The 16,467-nt window shown below is 40.5% G+C and overlaps 1 protein-coding gene across 1 annotated transcript; it reads left to right on the top strand.

Moving 5' to 3' along the window:
- Positions 1-23: 23 nt before the first annotated feature.
- taf4a (TAF4A RNA polymerase II, TATA box binding protein (TBP)-associated factor) lies at positions 24-16,025 on the top strand. Its single transcript, XM_055184141.2, has 15 exons — positions 24-1,565; positions 2,781-2,920; positions 3,679-3,792; positions 3,879-3,971; positions 4,320-4,442; positions 4,675-4,764; positions 6,341-6,508; positions 7,039-7,168; positions 7,267-7,375; positions 9,011-9,180; positions 9,302-9,432; positions 10,431-10,556; positions 14,036-14,092; positions 14,187-14,306; positions 15,400-16,025. The coding sequence occupies exons 1-15, from the start codon at positions 860-862 to the stop codon at positions 15,565-15,567; spliced, it is 2,445 nt and encodes an 814-aa protein (XP_055040116.2). The 5' UTR covers positions 24-859; the 3' UTR covers positions 15,568-16,025.
- Positions 16,026-16,467: the final 442 nt, after the last annotated feature.

Genomic DNA, 16,467 nt, shown 5'->3' with positions numbered 1-16,467 from the left:
TACAAAACACGGGGCCATTTTGGGGGAAGAGAGCATGCTGTGAAGTTCGCATAACACCCATTACGCGCTTTATAACAAACACATAACCGCTCAGAGTGCCTATAGATACACCCGAGAGCATATGTACATAAATCAAAGGCTGTTTTTCAACTTCACAACGGCCTTATCTCGATGACAGCCCCGGCGGCCAGACCGACTCTGACCGCGCTCCGCTACCAGAATCAACTGACGTTTCTGATGTCCCGCCTTCACGTACAGACACAACCAATGACATCGTCGGAAAATTCGAGCGTGGTGACGTTTCCGCTTCTGCGCACATGCGCAATGTCATTTTGTCCAAAGCTCCTCACTGTTCACATCGAAGATGGCGGCAGGCTTTGACCTGCTATATAAGGATTTCTGTATTAAAAGAGTGGGCAAGAAACTTTTTATCGTTACTTCAGGTTGCATTAGATTAGAAGTTACCAGATCTTGTCACAATAAGTTTGAGGTAAGCGCCCAGGCAGCCGGAAATCACCCAGCTGACTCCGGGAAAAAAGGCAATTCAACTAGCTAATGTTAACATTTTGCGAGCTCAGGCTACTGCTGCGAGTCTTGTACATATGAACATAGTGAAAGCAGCGAGTCTCGAAGTGTGTTAGAGCTTAATTTCTCCCAAAATCATTGCTTATAGTGGAGTTGAGTTGACAAGGGCGCTTGTCAAATCCGTATTGACATTGTGACACGAGATTCCCCTTCACTCACGCTTGCACCTACTTCGAACTGGAGAAGGGTGTTTTTTAATCAAAACTTCTTGAACTGATGTGTGCCAGAGGCACTGATGGATAACAACTAACCCGATACAGTGTTTCTTAATGCTATGGTAACTACTTTGCCAAGCCACGGTGCGAAGATCGGGACGTCCGCAGTGCAAACTTTGAACGGAGGCAATGCAATGGATCCGCACGCTGAAAGCGGCACTCCAGTGTCCAGTGGCCCAGCAACATCATCAGACGCCGCTTCAACTTCAGTCCCGGTTGTCAATAACGGGCCCGGGGTGGCGAAAGGACATGCGAACGTGACCGTCGCCTCAAGCCCAAACACAGTCATCCAGTCTTCTTACGGGACTCCACAGTGCCCTGCGCCCGCAGCATCAGCATCCAGTGCGGGACCCTCAGCTGTCACGCCATCTATGCAAACTGCTGGAGCAGGTTTAACTATTAACGGAAGTAATAATAACGCCGTTTCGGTGACTGTAGCCAATGTAGCGACCCAGCCAGTACCCGGAACAACTTCAACTACTACAACAGCCCCACTTTTAATGAACCAGACTCCCACCTCTGTGTCTGCGAGTCCTAACACGTCAGAGTCCCCTAAAACTTTCAGCCCGGCCGGCATGACCATCGGACCGCAGCTGCAGAGCCCTGGCGCGGTCAAGGGAGCTGTGTTGCAGGGAGTTGTGAGAACTGCAGCTCCGGCAGCAGCATCCAATCCTGCCATCAGGGCCATTGCGCCACAGGTGTTAGCGCCACGACTACCCCAGAGCAACCCGGGTCAGAGCATCCAGAACATCCAACTACCTCCAGGTACTCAAATCACTACCCCCCTTTACTGTGTGACACACTTTATGCTTGACTGTTTGTGTGGTGGAGGAAATTGTTGGGATGGTAGTTGACTTTAACACTTTAACACTCAGAAGCAGCATTCATGCAGTGTTTGAGAAGAAATCTAGTGTGCAAAGGTTGTGCTTATAATATATATAACTAAATATTGCAACTTGCTTTTTATATTTTTATTTTAATATACATTTTTTATTAAGGGCAGTTAATCTCAATGTTTTTGACTTTAAGGCCCTCCATTGTCCACAAAAATATTTAAAAGTCCCCTACTCACAGTTTCTACCCAGTTAAATATTCAAGAGCTTAACATTACTTGAAAGATGTATAGTTGTTAAAAATATAACCAAACAGCAAGACATATCTTAAATTTTAGCTTTTTTTATCATATTTTAATATTTGTTTTGCCTTGTTTGAGGTAATTTCACTTTTCACAAGTTGTGCAGAACTTGATAAAAGTGATATGAAAGTGTTGTGACCATTTATTACATAATGTACATGCATTACATTGTGTGTGTGTGTGTGTTTGTGTGTGTGTGTGTGTGTGTGTGTGTGTGTGTGTGTGTTTAGATCATTTAAACCTGATGTATGTTTTGTATTTTAGGATTACAATTTGATTTCTCATAAAAGTTGTAAAACTTCACACTTGCTGTCAGGTGTGATGCTGTCACAGTAATGCCGTCTTTTAGCTACTGTCCTGCTTTCTCCATCTCTCCTTCCCTATCTGTATTTTTATACTACTGTATAATATTATATTCTTTGCTGCCTCGAAATTACTAGATAACTAGATTTATTATTTCCTGAAGGACACTTGATGAAAGGGAAGTCTGGTTCATATTTTTTTTTTTTACAATTTTCATGCTGCCTGTATGGTCAAAGCTGTTGTCTGGTTGTTTTTGGGTCAGACTGAATATTTGACAGATTTCTTATGGAGGCCATCTGGATCTTTAGTCGACGGTTTCTGTTCAGAGCAAATCCAATGGTTCACATGGCGACTGGCGAGCGTGTAGGGTTCTCTCTGTGCTGCCGAAATATAGGCCACCAACTGTGCAGTTTATTCTTTGTGTCTCTAAGCAGTACTTGCTCGCCAAACTTTCGCTCAGATCAAGAGTAAAAGCTCATTAATAAATTACAATTCACATGGGAAGTGAAATCACAATGGTGTGCATGTGCTTGTGTGTCCAGGTATGGTGTTGGTGCGTAGTGACAGTGGTCAGTTGTTGATGATCCCTCAGCAGATGTTGGCACAGATGCAGGCCCAGTCTCAGGCCCCCCGCCCTGCTGCCCCCACCAGCACCGCCCCTGGGCAGATCACCTCTGCGCAGGTAATGTCATTTCGTGACTCTGAACTGATTTGCTATGAGGAGAGTCCCGGGCCATACATATTTCAGTGTAACTGCTGTAGCATCTGCAAAGTAATCGCTCTGACAAACACAAGATCAGATATAAATAAGTAAACTTTAGGTTATAGGTCTGTTTTATAATGTAACATTAGATGCATTCAAGGCTAAACAATGTTTTATCAGCAGTCTTTTCAGAAGTTACATTCCTTGGCAAAACTTTCCCTGACCTTACATAAAATTGAAAAAGTGATTTTAAAGGCACAATATGTCCAATTTTGCATTAAAATACCTAAAAACTACTAGCACATACCAAAAGTCTGTGGTACAGACATGGAAAAATGCGGAGGTCCGTGACAGTGACTATAACACGGAAATTTGTGAGATCGGGTTGATGCAGAGTAATACTAGAATCATCTAGCATGCTAATCTGTTATTGCATCTTTCAAGCCACACTTTGAAGTTACATTATAATGTAACTTTATTTTTTATGTCATCCATAAACATGATTCATGAGTCCCGTCTGATCAATTCCTTTTGACAAAGTGAATGTGTACTTTAGCTACAACCACCATCGTTCCACGTTCTTTAACAGCATCATCAAGCGTTGCTGTTTATGTTTAGCAATCTCTAGCTGCGAAATGAAATATTGTGCCTTTAAGCAACATGTATATAAAATGTTGTTTTTTAACACAGAAACCTAAGTGTAACTCATTGTGTATTTTTTCTTTGTATATCTGCAGGCACCTGGAACCCCACTGATGGCCCGACAGGTGACCCCCACCACCATCATAAAGCAGGGCTCTCCTACAGCCAGCAGCACGGCCACAACCACACTCCAGAGACCACCTGTACAGGTAACAACAAAGCGCTAAAGAAATGCCTCATGTAGAACCAAATCAAAGTTTATTTTTATACTAATCCACTGCTCCAATGTCATCAGGCCTCCTCTGTGGGTTCAGTGCTGTCAGTGCCGGCAGGGACCGCCCAAAGGACTGTGACTGCTGCCACAGGGACCACCGTATCCCCGACAACGGTGAGAGGCTGCACTAACTTAGCAGTCACACAAAGACACGCTGGTTTACAACGAAAGTAATGATGCTCAACCTTTAGCTTCGTGCTTGAAATCTTGTTAAGGGGTATGTAAGTTGACCTGAAACTGGTGAAAACCAAAATGTGATGTAAGAGATGTGGAGGAAGCAGTCATTTGACTTGCAAATCCTAAAAATAACTGCTTTTCTTAAGGACAATGCAAAGCTTATGCTATTTTATTGTAACCTTTAAATTTGTATGCATGTAAGGATAGACAAGATAGTCTTAAGCTTTTGCTGAAGCTGCTTTTGATCTTGTGCTAATGCTGTCTCTTTCCTTTCTTTATTTATAGGAGACGATGGAGAACGTAAAGAAATGTAGGAACTTTCTGTCCACGTTGATAAAGCTGGCAACAAGCGGTAAGCAGTCATCGGAGACTGTCGCCAATGTGAAAGAGCTGGTCAGGAACTTGCTGGTGAGTTTTAAAGGTCCAGAGTGTTGCATGTTACTAATTTGTGATAAAAATGTGTCATCATTTAAGTCTGGTACTTAATATATTAGTATATAGCGATTTGATTCTGTTTATTCCAATGAATATGTGCTTCTTATCTACCTTCAGGATGCATTTTGTTAAGAGTGATGGAAATTTACTGAAATCTCCTCCTGTGTGAGCTTTTGTTAGAGCTGACTGCTATTTGTTCCCTTAGGAAGGGACGATTGAAGCAGAGGATTTCACCAGCAGACTCTACAAAGAGCTCAACTCCTCTCCACAGCCTTACCTAGTGCCTTTCCTTAAGGTATAAATCACTAACAATCATGAAAAACAAACTTACGTAGCTCAATTACTATAGATGCAGTATGGTTTATGGGTTATTAACTGTTAATTATAGCATAATTGCCTATCATTAAATGGAGTATTATCCTGAGGGACCTAAAGTCCTCTAATTGGAGGGAAAAATCATCTAAAGTCCTCTAATTGGAGGGAAAATCATCTAAAGTCCTCTAATTGGAGGAAAAATCACCACTAATTAGACCACAGATCGGTATCAGTCAATCATCGCATGAAATTTCTCGATCAGTAGTCCCTAAATTTCTCATCTCATGAACCGATCTTTCTGTTTAACTTACTTTTGTTATCATAAGGTTTCTGAATGCTACGGAGCCCCTAAGGGGACATGGAGCAAAAATTAAATAAAGTTTAGTTTCGCGTGCACATGAAGGTTTTACGTGAGCACCACTGATCTATATAAATGACTGGATTGCGCATAGAATGCTTGAGGTGAAGCCAGCGCAGAGTTCGAGCCGCCATCTTGGTATACCCAACCGGCAGAGGGCGTCATTGACTTCCATTCAAAATCATGTTTTAAATTCACCCGCTTTACAGCGTATCAGTCACGCAAGATTATTTTTAGGATATGTGTACATAAATTAACTGTTAATTCTGGTGTTATTTGCAATGTTTATGTTTTAATCGGGCAGGAAAATGGATTTATAAAAAACCGTTAAGGTGAGTGTGTCTGCTGTGTTCTGTTAATGATAATGGTATAAATAAAGTTTTTTTTGACATTCAGCTACACGGTCAGCGTTATTTCTCTATTATAAGTTTAGATAACTTCTACGTTTAGATAACATAAAACCAGCAAATTATTGCATGCACATACGGTACAAAGTATGATGATTTATTTAGATTTCAGAATGAGCACGTTTGTCATTAATACTAAATATGCTGCGGTCTGTCTGCTGATCTGATACTGTAATGAAGATGAATGTATAATAACTGATTAAAAACTAAAATATACAACTTTCAGTAAATAACTATGCCCCAATTGAAGACCATTTTTTGCTCATGTGCGACCTGGAAATATGAATTTCTTTTATAGCTTGTGTATTTTCTATGAAGACGCACTCCAGTCCTAACAAGGCGATGCATCTTTACATCCCAATCAAACAGCGTATACAACACATATCAATCACGGACATTGCACCTTCACAACGAAAGTTTATTATTTGCATGTGTTTTAAAGCAAAACACCACTGTTTTCCAATTTTTTACTATGTTCTTACCTCAACTTAGACAAATTAATACATACCTCTTTTTTAATGCATGCACTTAATCTTTGTGCAGCGTGTCGTGAATGTGTTAGCATTTAGCCTAGCTCCATTCATTCCTTAGGATCCAAACGGGTGAATTTAGAAGCCACCAAACACTTTTCCCTATTTAAAGACTGTTACATGAATAGTTACACGAATAAGTATGGTTGCACAAAGTAAAAAAAAAAGTTAAACTGCTAAACCTCCTCTCCCCACCTGTAATGTAAAGATTAAATAAAACCCACAATTGAAAATTTCTTTTTTCCCCATATGTGTTCTCAGAGGAGTCTTCCAGCTCTGCGACAGCTCACTCCCGACTCCACGGCCTTTATCCAGCAGAGCCAATCTGGACTTCCTGTCATGGTGACCAGCCCAAGCACTGCTGCTGCTACAGCCTCCCGCACGCTCATCCAATCCCCCCTCAGCAACTCCAGCCAGACCACCTCTCTGGTAATCACACATTCACATGTATTCCTTTGGAAGATTGGAATTATGAGTAAGTCAGAAGTTTAAATAAGCCAGGTAAATGAGGTTTAAAGTCTTAATTTACATTGGGCTAAATTATTGGCGTTTAAATTGGTTTATTACCAAGTCAAGTGATTGCATTATGGTAATGAATGTATTTGCCTTGGGGCACAGTCTGTATGAAAACATTAAGTGGAATTAACACCAGAACCAGCATCATTTAACTGCGTATGAATCATATTACTGTTCATAAACCTACCCATGTACATACTGAATACAGATGAATAGACAATAAACTGATCTTTTACTGTGACAGTTTGATTACAGATGTCAGTAATGATTGTAAAGGACTGGTATTTTTTATTCATTGTTAAGAGAGCAGTTGGGAGTTTACATTCCTTTTTTATTTTGTAATGCACAAGAGTGGAAATATCTTGAACCCTTTCCAAAATAAACATCATAAAAACAGTTACACACACACCTCCCAAAACGTTGCTTTCTGTGTTCTTATTAAGGTGTTGCAGTCCCAGAGGACGATAGTGAAGCCCCCTCAGGTTACCCTGACAACCACTCCCATGGTTACGCTCAGGGGTCAGCCACATAGCCACATAGTAGTGGGCCAACCTCAGGTGCAGCTTCAGACAGGTAAGTGCATCCATCCAGTTGGTCACTTTCTGTGTTCAATGGTATTATAATAAAAATAATCTCGCTCTGCTCTCGCCCCCCCCCCCCCCCTCTCTCAGTGGCAGTGAAGCAGGGTGTGGTGACCAGCAGTAAACTGGCTCCCAGTTCAGTGTCTGTAGCTTTAGCTCAGAAGAATAAAGCGAAGGATGCTGCTGGAGGAACTTTCAGGTCAGTAGGCTAATATTTAACTTTTAGGGTGCACTTATATTATACCTAACCCAACCGGACCATGCCTGAGTGTGATTGTTCCCCCTTCCTCGTTCCCCAGAAGCACACTCTTACATTTTACTTTGACCGATCTGAGCCCGGGCACGCTTTCCTCATTAGGATGAGACTGTTTTTAAGAAAACAGGTAGTAAAGGGCTGTAATGCTGCATTTACACCAAACGCGAATAAAGTAGCGGTTTCCCGGACAGGGATTAGACTAGTCTTACATTGAAATAAATGTAAGAGATGTCCAAACTGAAATCAACTTGCACTGACATATAAAATACACCAGTGCCCTTTGTTTTGCCTCAAAATGCACACAAGTAATGTTTTTAGTAAGGCATGTTTGTTCAAACTTGTTATATTTCCTAATTAAACTAAGGGCTACTCCTGGCTTTAGCAAATCTCTGTCCACGAAACCACCCCAAAGCGTCTGGCGCGAATGATTTCAGTGTTAAGTCAATGTAAAAATGTGTTTACGCTCATCTGGAGGTCTCGCGGCACAAATGAGGCGATTAGCGAGGCCAGGTAGACGCGAATCCGCCTCATTCAAGCGTAAAGTTCGCGCGAATTGGGCAAATTGACGCGCACATGATGCGACTCGAGCATTGGCCCAGGAATCGCGCAAGTTGAAAAATCTGATCTTTGGCAAAAAATCATGCCACGTTAACCAATCAGGGACTTGCTCTGGTAGTGACGTGATTACAGGAAGCGAGCGGAGTCGCAGAAGCCCCTCCCATGACGCGAATTTCCGTGAAAATGTTTTGAATGACTAGAACTTCACGCACAAATGAAGCAAGTAAACTCAAAATGTTCAAGCGTTCAACTACGTTTTTGCCACCTCTACCGCGTTTGGTGTGAATCCAGCATTAGCCTATCATAATGTTAGGTCCCTGTTTTGTATTCGTTTGGGGCGTGATGATATACAGCCCGCAGTGGTTCTCAAACTTTTTCAGCATGCTGCCCCCGTGTGTATGGCGCATTCCTTCGCCCCCCCCCAAAGAAAATTTAGGACAAAATTCAGTTCTTAAACTCAACATTTTAATAAAAAAACATATTAAATTATACAAAGTAGTGCTTTTGGTTAGTAGCCTTATTTTTTTTAGATTTAATTATAAATTTATCATGAATTCTGTATATATTTTATAAAATGTCATAAAACTGGGGCCCCCCTGGCACCATCTCGCGGCCCCCAGTTTGAGAACCACTGGCTTAGTTGATGTGTAGCTTGTGTAGCAGACACGTTTAGTAACCCTGCTGGCCCGATTTGCAATCACACTGCGCATTACGCACCTGAACCCAAGTGAACCACTCCCAAGCCCACCTCTGCAAGAGGGCCAGGGTGCGATTAACCAAACCACGTCCGGGCATGATACGAAATGATCATACTAGTCAAACGAACCAGGCTTTGGGGGTCAAAAGTGCTCGGGGGCCGTTTGGTTTGGATAATGAGAGTGCGTCCTTAGATGCTGTTGCATGTACAGTATACTTTTCTAGCTACCTGTTTGTGTCATGCAAAGCATACTTAACATTTGTAATACACTGTCAAACTAATGACTCTTTCTAAGTTGTGTACTTGTGTATGCATCCGTACAGGGACGATGACGACATCAATGACGTGGCTTCAATGGCGGGTGTTAATCTTTCTGAAGAGAGCGCCCGAATACTGGCCACAAACTCCGAGCTGGTCGGCGCAGTCACGCGGTCTTGTAAGGACGAAGCTTTTCTCTCTGCCAGTCTGCTACAGCACAAGATACTAGAGATAGGTGAGGAGTCTATTTTTAATACAATTTGAAACTCCCTGAGTGAACAAAAGTCATTGGGAAGTCATTAATGAAACTGGAGGACCGCATCAGAGCTGATGGTGGTTGTTCTGCACAATGTCAGGCCGAAGGTTCGGAGTGACAGAGCTGGGACCCGAAGTGGTGAACATCGTCTCTCATGCCACTCAACAGAGACTGCAGAACCTTTTAGAAAAGATCTCATTGATCGCCCAACAAAAGAACATGACTTATAAGGTAATAATGTTTTTGCCACTGATATATCTCTTAGTTTTACTTTAACCTGGCTTTGTTTTGAGGTTGGGACGTTAAAGGAACACGCCAAATTTTGGGGATTTTAGCTTATTCACCGTATCCCCCAGAGTGAGATAAGTCCATAAATTAATTTTTAATCTCTGTGCGTGTCATGGCTCTGCCTGATGCACCCACCGCTAGCGTAGCTTAGCACAAAGACTAGAAGTAAATGGCTTCAGCTAGCATACTGCTCCCAATAAGTGACAAAATAATGGCAACATTTTCCTATTTATATGTTGTGATTTGTATAGTCACAGCGTGTACAAATAACAAGATCATATGAGACCGTATACATACTGGGAACTATATTCTCAGAAGGCTAATCACTGATACTTAGGTGGAGTGATTTACTCTATAAGCTCTGTGGTGAGGAGCAGAGAGTTTGCTCAGAGTTGTGCTAATCTCTCCGCCCAAGTAGCAGAATATAGTTCCCAGTATGTGTATGGCTAAAAGATGGCTGTGTCTCATATGACCTTACACGCTGTGACTATACAAATCACAACATATACTGTAAATAGGAAAATGTTGGCGTTATTTTGTCACTTATTGGGAGCAGTATGCTAGCTGGAGCCATTTACTTCCAGTCTTTGTGCTAAGCTAGGCTAGCGGTGGGTGCGTCAGACAGAGTTACGGCACGCTCGGAGATGAAAAAGGTATGTATGGACTTATCTAACAGTGAATAAGCAAAATTGTTTAGGTTTTTAATTTAAAAAAGTCTATCATGCACTACATTGCAATTTCTAAAGCAATACAAGTCATATGCTGGTATCTTTGCTGGTTTGTTCGTTTGATTCAACTGGAGCTTGAACTGTGAACTAACTGTGAAGGAGCTGCATAAATATTCTTTAAAAATTGTGTATCACAGATCAGCATGAAGGCCAAGTGAACAATATCAGAATTTTTATGTTTGTGTGAATTATTTCTTGACTGTGTGTGAACAGGAGGACACTCGGTATGAGCAGGTGGACGATGTTCGCTCTCAGCTGAAGTTCTTTGAACAGCTCGACCAGCTGGAGAAACAGAAGAAAGAGGAACAGGAGAGAGAAATTTTAATGAAGGCAGCTAAGGTTAGTACTAAGGCTGTTCATTTAATGCGTTAATTAAATTAATTGTTTATGGAGAAAAATAATGCATACAATTTTTTAACCAGTGCTGGATCGCTACGAAAGTTGCCTTTCAAGCCTTGATAATTTAAATATTTAATGGCGGAGTGCACAATATCTGAAAAACGCTTTGGAAAAGAGAGTCGGGCCGACTAGCCAAACACACTTGTAGCCAATCAGCCATAAAGGGGCGTGTCTACTAACTAACATTGTTGAGTTGCATATGTTGGGGCGGGTCTATCAACAGAAGGTCCAGATTCTTTTGGGGTAGGGGCGTGTTTGTTTAGGTGATTTCAAATATTAACATTGGACCCTGCCTTAAAGCACAAGGAGCTCAATGCAGTGCTTACACGCTGTTTAAGAGGTTTTGTGTCCATGTATCTAAAGCTCATGCCCAGATTTCCGGATCTTGAGGTAACATTATTAAGGTAACATTAATGGGGTCACGCGATGTACATCTTCTTAAGAACATATTTTTCCAACTCAGTTTTGACTTTTATTCAGAGATAAAGCGTGAATTTGACGAGAGATGCTGTCCGCAGCGTAGCGTTGCCAAGGCCTCTGCTTTTTTCTGGTTTAGATTTGAGCTAGGATTAGTCCATTTTCTTAATCCTGATAATTTACTCACCACCATGTCATCCAAAATGTTGATGTCTTTCCTTGTTCAGTCGAGAAGAGGTTATGTTTTTTGGGGAAAACATTGCAGGATTTTTCTCATTTTAATGGACCCCAACACCTACAGTAACACTTAAGTCAACACTGAACAGTTTTTTTCAACAGAGTTTCAAAGGACTCTATGATCTCAAACAAGGCATAAGGGTCTTATCTGGCTAAACGATTGTCATTTTTGACAAGAAAAAAAGATGCACTTTTAAACCACAGCTTCTCGTCTATCTCCGGTCATGTGGTGCGTCAGCGCGACCTCATGAAATACGTCATCATGTCAATAGGTCACGGGGACGTATGCAAAACTACGCCCCAATGTTTACAAGTGTGGAGAAAGAGGACCCGTTCCAACATTGTTGTATGTCGAATGATACTAATTAATGTCGTTGTGTCAGTTTATTGTTTAAAATGGTCTGCAAATGTGCGTTTCATATATGTTACACGTGACCTATCCACAGCATTATGCAATTGCGTGAGGTCGCGCTGGCGCGTCGCAGGACCGAAAGATGGACGAGAGGTTGTGGTTTAAAAGTACATATTTTTTATTTTTGTTTTCAAAAATGACGGTCGTTTCTCTGGATGGGACCCTTGTGTCTCGTTTGGGATCGTTTATGGTCCTTTGAAACTGCAATTTTAAACTGCATTAAAACTGTTACGTGTTGGGGTCCATTGAAGTCCATTTAAATGAGAAAAATCTTGGAATGTTTTCCTCAAAAAACATAATTTCTTCTCGACTGAACAAAGAAAGACATCAACATTTTGGATGACATAGTGGTGAGTCAATTATCTGGATGTTTTTTTAAGAAAATGGACTGCAGGTTTTCTGCAGGTTAAAGATGTAATGATTTCGTTGATTAGTTATTGATATTTGCGCTGTGGACAGCCATTGGGATGCTTTTGGGCTAGTTTTGAATGTCTATTATGATGGTTTTGATACACGAATCTGGCAACCCAGGCTGTGCGCCTGCGAACACGTTCAGTTCGGATTCTATAGAATGTACATGTAAACGAACATTTTAATCAGATTGCAATGTTTAGGGTGAATGTAAGTTGTATTGTCATAACCTTCAATCGTATTAAATTCAGTCGGATTGACAAAATGTTGTGCATGTAATCGACTGTCTGTTCCTAAACCCAAGACCAGGTGTCTCCAACTCTGCGCCTACACACCTGTCTGTAATTATCAAGCAATCCTGAACACCTTGATTAGCTGCGTCAGCTGTGTTTAATTGGGGTCATTACATTCTAACCGTGCTTAGTTTCACACTGCATGCATTTGGCACCGCAAGGTTAACCCCACAGGGTTTCATAACCCAGGGTTAAAAGCGGGGTTTAGAATGAAGATAACCCAGGGTTAAGCGCAGTGTGAAAGTCCTAATTTTGTGGGTCATTTACATTCCAATATTAATGTGTGATTAAATGAATGATAACAGAATTGTCAGGTATTATTAGCGTTTATCTGCATTTATCGTCCCGTCCCTAGTTAGTACACCACCTCCAACCACACATACACACACATACACAACCTCTGCCATTACCCAGAAGTTAAGTACTGTACTGATCTGAACCTTATGAGCAACTTGCACTCCAAATGCCTCACAAAAGTCCCTAGCGGAGAAGCCGTTAATCAGTGAATGATGAAGAATCCAGTCTTTACGGATCATTTATTTATAAATGATCCCCAGATGGGATGCTCAACAAAAGTATTCATTTGCATTCTTTGTGCGGTGAAATTTAATTATCATTGAAGCTCTACAAGTGAAATATTACCCACAAATAAACGCCATCGCTCATAGAAATGTTAATATAAATACACGTGCAGGAATGCTGTCAGAAAAAACATCTTTAGTCTTTTAACATTATATTCATAAAGGCAACATTGCTTTATCATTAGATTATTAAACCTCCGTATTTGCATTTCCGCACACTGATGTAGTTAAAATATGTTATAGTTTGGTTTGTGTACATGTGTTTGAGCATGAAGAGTACATAAATGTGCAATACGGAGTGTTTCTGGAGCTCAACTGGTAAAGCATTGTGTTCAATCCAAGGTTAGGGGTTTGATCCCCCCCAAAAAACATACTAATAAATGACTTGTAATGCACTCTAATTGTTTAGAATAAAAGTGTTTGACAAATGCATAGATATAAATAAAAAGACGATTCAAATAAGTAGCATAGCTCATCACATGAGCACATAAACCGGTAATATTGCTTAAAGGTGCAGTGTTTAATTTTTAGAAGGATCTCTTAACAGACATGCAAAATAATATACAAAACTATATTATCAGGCGTGTATAAAGACCTTTTTATAATGAACTGTTATGTTTTTATTACCTTAGAATGAGACGTTTTTATTCTATACACTGAGGGTCCCCTTACGTGGAAGTCGCCATTTTGTGCCGCCATGTTTCTACAGAAGCCGTTAACGGACAAACTTTTTTTACTAAGTTGTCTCCGACAATGACATGTTTTTTCCGGTGGCGGCTTCCGTAGCTTCTCTATGCATTTCAAAAGTGAGGGGTGAGCAGTTGACTGAGCTGTTGGTTGCAATTCGTAACCTCACGACTAGATGCCGCTAAAATTTACACACTGCACCTTTAAATGTCATCTACATAAATCGCAAAACCAACAAAATAACGAAAGGTTTCTTTTCTTCATGTGTTACGATGTTAACTGTGGAAAATATTGAAAGATTCATTGTGATTGACAGCCCTAATCTTTACAGATTCATTTGATTCCAATAGATCGTCTCTAATTGCTGTTTATGTTTTGCAGTCACGCTCGCGCCAAGAGGACCCCGAGCAGCTGCGGCTGAAACAGAAGGCCAAAGAGGTTAGACGGCACTCTTATGAGATGTTTATCTTGTCAGAGGAGCATTGTGTTTGATTAGGAATCAGAGCTGATGCTTGTGTGTATTCGGTTACAGATGCAACAGCAGGAACTGGCTCAGATTAGACAGAGGGACGCCAACTTGACGGCGCTGGCGGCTATCGGACCCAGAAAGAAAAGAAAACTGGATTCTCCTTCGCTCGGGAATGACGCAGAGGTACAAATCTCTCTCTCACCGTGCCGGCATGATGTCTCGACTCTTTCTCCACTTTTGCCCTTTGTGAATCATTTAGCACCTGTTGGGTGGTCTGAGATGGCATATATACTGTAGGTTGGGGTTCAAAGGTCTCTGATCGTAACAACTAGAAGGTTTTTGAGAGGTCAAATGGGGCAGGCTATAGGCTGGTTCACACCATGTCTGAATTTTCAGCATGATATGAAAAATATATTCTCACTATTTCAAAGGGGTGAAAGGGTGTCCATTACAGTGAAAGTGGTTCACCCACACTTAGGTACACCTGTACCACAGTACCATTACTATTCTTTTTGTCACATGACAACTTTGGGAATATAAAGGTGAATTAAATGTGTATGAATTGCGAGGTGTTCATATTTAAGGGTAAATATCTAAATTATAATTATATTAGCAGCCGAAAGATACTAAGGGGACTATTTTCGGGCAGTGCGTAAAATTATTGTGCCTCCTGCAGCCTTTACAGCCACAAAGTCCTTGATTATTACGCTAAGAGTATAGTTCCTAGCCATATCTGCCTAGAAAATTGCAACTTTTAATTTTCCGTCGGTCTTAGTACACGTTGTAACTACAGAAGAGTCAAGTTTTAAAGGTTATTTTTAGCATGATGCTAATGGGCTAATCAGATTCAATGGATAATGCTAAGCTATGCTAAAAGTGGTAGCGCCAGACCCGGAGATCAGCTGAATGGATTCAAAAACGGTAAAAATGAAATGTTTAACTCTAGGGGAGCTGGAAAATGAGTGTCCCTTTAATGTGGAATTGCTGTAAACCACAAAGAAATGATTTAAACTATGAACAAGAAGACCCTCTTTTTGACTTTTTTAACTATTTTCACTTGCATGGTTTTATTTCAGGAGACATTTATTTTTCATTTATTCACATTAGACTTTGTAAGAACAGACGTCTGTCACCATCGCAACATTTCTGTTTTTTTAGTAATTGCACTTCATCTTTCAATCTACCAATGCCAGAAGTGTCAGTTCTTTATTGACGGTTGTTGACTGCTCCGACTGTTCCTGCTGAGATGTAAGATCATGTGTTTGTGTCTTCACAGGGATCAGGCTTGTCAGCAAGTGCGTCCGGGGGCTTAAATGCTGGAGCGTCGAGGCAGTACACCCGCCAACGCATCACGCGAGTTAACCTCAGGGATCTGCTCTTCTGTCTAGAGAACGAGAAAAGCACCAGCCACTCACAACTGCTCTACCGAGCCCTCCTCAAATAACAGATAGCCCCATCATTTCAGCCTTTAGGTCTCGCTCTCAGTGTCTTTGTTACTGTTATTATCATTCTCTGTCATTCCCTTTAAATCTTTCTTTATTGCTCTTTGACTCTTTTCAGTTCATCGCTGTCTCACATACTCGCACAGTGATGCGTTCTCTTTTGCTTTCTCCGGCTGACCTGTGCTTTTTTGTTTTTCACATTCTGTTCGTTTTATCTATTTTAATTTGCCTTGTTTTTAGCTTCTTGGCCTTTTTTTTTTTGGATTTTACTCTTAAAATTATGTTTAAAGAAAATTGCAATTATAAATATATATATATATATGTTTTTCATAGAAGGTGGCTTTGTATTGTGCAAATTACCTATGTAAAAAAGATTCAGTGTAACTACACATTCATTTTATATTTGTGTTTTTATAAAGATGTTTTAAGGAATAAAAGTGGACAAAGTTTCTATGAAATATATTTTTGTTGTGTGGTATTTTTCAGTTAATTGTTTTGTTTGGATTGTTTGCTTAAAATGTTTAATTAATTTCACATTCGTCGAAATGTTTCTGTATTAAATGCTGTCATTGCGGTTTATGTTTAATTACAGGCATTCAATATGAGGGTGAAAAAAGGTTCAAGCTGAAAGAATCTTTCATAGCACTTTTCATATTATTTCTTCTCTTAGACGAATCCTTTTGTTGGTTTCCTCTTTTGCAAGTCGCTTTGAAAAAAAAAAACATTTGTTAAATCCCTAAATGTTATGTAAATTTAAGTTTGTATAAACAACACAGTATTTGGGCTTTGTCGAGCGAAAACACAACAATGGCCACAATTTTTCAAAGTATGTCAAGGTAAAAGATATACTTAAATGTACTAAAAATATACTTAAAAACAGCATGTACATTTTTAGTATATTG

This window comes from Misgurnus anguillicaudatus, chromosome 14 (assembly GCF_027580225.2).
Source record: "Misgurnus anguillicaudatus chromosome 14, ASM2758022v2, whole genome shotgun sequence".
Classification (NCBI taxonomy): Eukaryota; Metazoa; Chordata; class Actinopteri; order Cypriniformes; family Cobitidae; genus Misgurnus; species Misgurnus anguillicaudatus.
This window is presented reverse-complemented; position numbering and strand designations above follow the sequence as displayed.

What these genes read in the sequence shown, in the direction of transcription:
- taf4a (XM_055184141.2), top strand. Translation starts at nt 860, where the DNA reads ATGGTAACTACTTTGCCAAGCCACGGTGCGAAGATCGGGACGTCCGCA. An exon ending in GCACAAGATACTAGAGATAG is followed by an intron (nt 9,181 to 9,301) that starts GTGAGGAGTCTA and finishes GCACAATGTCAG; the next exon opens with GCCGAAGGTTCGGAGTGACA. An exon ending in AAAAGAACATGACTTATAAG is followed by an intron (nt 9,433 to 10,430) that starts GTAATAATGTTT and finishes GTGTGTGAACAG; the next exon opens with GAGGACACTCGGTATGAGCA.